The 653-nt window shown below is 23.0% G+C and overlaps 1 protein-coding gene across 1 annotated transcript in view; it reads right to left on the bottom strand.

Moving 5' to 3' along the window:
- LOC107626688 (CBL-interacting serine/threonine-protein kinase 9-like) overlaps positions 1 to 653 on the bottom strand; it is an 11786-nt gene that overhangs the window by 1009 nt on the left and 10124 nt on the right. The window contains exon 13 of the mRNA XM_021115276.1: positions 215 to 289. Coding sequence (XP_020970935.1) covers positions 215 to 289 — 75 coding nt within the window. The remainder of the gene's footprint in view (positions 1 to 214; positions 290 to 653) is intronic.

Below are 653 nucleotides of genomic sequence, written 5' to 3'. Positions count from 1 at the left end.
GAAAAATCAGTTTGTCTTTATATATTTTAGACGAAAAACTTAAATATCTCATATTTTAAAACGTGAGAGACATTTCTATATTTTTAATTAGTAAAAAATTTATGTATTTTTGAATTATAAAATTAGGGACTTATCTATTTTTTTTTTCTCAAAATTCTATCTCTAATTAAACTCTTATTTAATTTTGAAACAGAGAATAGTGTTAAACACATGCCTTGTGAAACTCCAACGTATCTCCCCCTGTTTTTCGCAATTCCACCACGTGCAAGGAGGGTGCTACCTCGAAAACCTGTAGCCATAGGCAATAATTTTTTTATGCAAAAATATTAAGTACACATTAAAAATAAAGGTTTAGAAAACTCTTATTTAACATTTATTTCAAACAATTTAGTTGTTAAGTGGTTGAATAATTAAGGTCATGATTTTAAATTGCGCTTTCAATCATAATATTATTGCAGTTGTGACAACCTCGGCGATAGTATATCTTTTATTGCAACTATTTATAGGATAAAAGAATTATGCTATGTGTATATATAAAAAAATTAGTCATTAAATTAGTTATTCGTATAAAAAAATATATTAAAATATAAAAATATAAAATAATATATATTTATATATAAATATATAATAATTAATTTTTAGTATATATATAG

The sequence above is a fragment of the Arachis ipaensis genome, chromosome B02 (assembly GCF_000816755.2).
Source record: "Arachis ipaensis cultivar K30076 chromosome B02, Araip1.1, whole genome shotgun sequence".
NCBI lineage: Eukaryota > Viridiplantae > Streptophyta > Magnoliopsida > Fabales > Fabaceae > Arachis > Arachis ipaensis.
Note: the sequence above shows the minus strand (reverse complement) of the source record. Positions and strands in the feature narration are given on the sequence as shown.